General features: G+C 41.6%; 1 protein-coding gene across 1 annotated transcript in view; it reads right to left on the bottom strand.

Moving 5' to 3' along the window:
- The window catches only part of LOC118342065 (vomeronasal type-2 receptor 1-like), a 4,556-nt gene continuing 2,766 nt past the window's right edge, over positions 1–1,790 (bottom strand). The window contains exons 8-12 of the mRNA XM_035680495.1: positions 1,280–1,451; positions 1,001–1,125; positions 809–910; positions 405–531; positions 1–173 (exon numbers count right to left, since the gene is read on the bottom strand). Coding sequence (XP_035536388.1) covers positions 1–173; positions 405–531; positions 809–910; positions 1,001–1,125; positions 1,280–1,451 — 699 coding nt within the window. The remainder of the gene's footprint in view (positions 174–404; positions 532–808; positions 911–1,000; positions 1,126–1,279; positions 1,452–1,790) is intronic.

Here is a 1,790-nt window from a genome sequence, read left to right on the forward strand (position 1 = left end):
TCATGACTTAATGGTTCCTCGACCCATGATGGCTTTCTTTGTGTTCCTCTCTGGTCTCAGCAGGATTATGAAACATTTGGGTCCAAACAGTGCCAGCAAGAGGCCGAAACTTGAGGCCAGAATGGCAAATACCTCCACAGCATCAGCATATTTGCCTGGTGAGTTGACATAAGCTGGGACAAAGGCCACCCACACAGCAAATCAGCATGCTGAAAGTGAGAAACTTGGCCTCATTGAAGTTGTCTGGAAGATTCCTTGCAAAATTGCAACAGAAGCTAATGGATAGCCAGTAAGGCAATATAGCCAAGTAACACTGCAAAAGCAATGGTAGACCGACTACCACACTCATAACATCTTGTTCATTGTAGTATTAGGTTTTAAGAGCTGTGAGGAAGAAGACAGACCAGGCAGTGCAATTATTGCCTGGAGAGTAAGAACCAAGAACTGTCCCTCTCTGCTGCTAGCACAAACCCACTTCAGACTGTTCCACTCCTGGCTTGGAAGCCCTTGAACACAGGCCAGAGAACCACCCTGTGCGGTTTTTCACCAAAATTACATGAGACAGCAAAGACAAAGCTGATCCCAAAATGCTGCATGTCTCAGCTGGCATTGTCCATGATGCCTGGGACGGCCGATAAACAGCTAGTGAACTACGGAAAAACAGTTTAATGTGAACACCAGGAGCAGCGAAACTCAGTTCTGAATTATTGGGCGGCGTACCTGGGTGTGCTTCGATGATCAGGTGAAATTGCCAGGACAACAGCACAGATAAATGTGCCCAGCAATGAGGTGGTCGTCAAACAGATACCCAGAGGTCATTGTAGGAGGAAACTCGTTTTCTAGGAACACAAGTGGTCCACGCTGAGACTGGACCAGAAGTCCTCTGAAACTGGTGCACTCCATGGAGTCCCTTGAAAAAGGGGGAAATGGGGAGATACATTCTTATAAACTGTATATAATATCTTAAAATATAAATTACATATTGACAACCAAACATTACCAGTCTTATGCTGATCTTTCCCTCAGAACAAGGATGACAGTCAAGAACAGCACACAGGTTCCCCTTCTTTCCCTTTGCAAGCGGGTCCTGGAGGACAGTTCTCACCTGCACACTGACCGGGGTGGCTGTAGGGAGACAATTAAATTCTGGTATCCTATTAGTTGCTATTATACCCTTATTTTAGATTTCATAAAGGAGAGGTATTTGAAAAAGCTAAAATAACCTTGTTCGATTCAAAGTTCCAAAAAATTTTGCTTTCGTCAATTGTGAGTTCTTCACCTTTGGAGTCTGACCTCTTAACCTCACCCACATTCTGAACTTTAGTTCTTCCATCAGGGAGCCATAGCCAGTTCATGATATCATATATTGGTATGGCATCACCATTCTCATCAAATGACACTTCATCACCAAATGGTGTGGTAAAGTTGACCTTCTGCAAATAATGTACAAGCTACAAATGGACAATAGAAATGCAAATAAACAAATTAAGAGTGTGAAAGATTATTTATTCATAACACAATCATGACATTTCATCTTTCTAAAGTTTTATCCAACTATTGAGACACCCTGAAATTCAGACTGTCATTTTTGTATTTAGCTTATTGTCATTAGTCGGTAATCACTGTCAAATAATAAAATGGCGTTAAAATGTGTTTTATCCTGCTTGTTAATTTTGAAAGAAAATTCACACAGGAATTACTCACAAAACTAAATTTAATAAGTACCTCAAGGCATAGCAGCTTTTAAACACACAAACAGGTGGAGGGTAAACTGATATCACACCTGCCAT

This window comes from Morone saxatilis, unplaced genomic scaffold, assembly GCF_004916995.1.
Source record: "Morone saxatilis isolate NCDOM2014 unplaced genomic scaffold, NCSU_SB_2.0 Contig8, whole genome shotgun sequence".
NCBI classification, from domain to species: Eukaryota; Metazoa; Chordata; class Actinopteri; family Moronidae; genus Morone; species Morone saxatilis.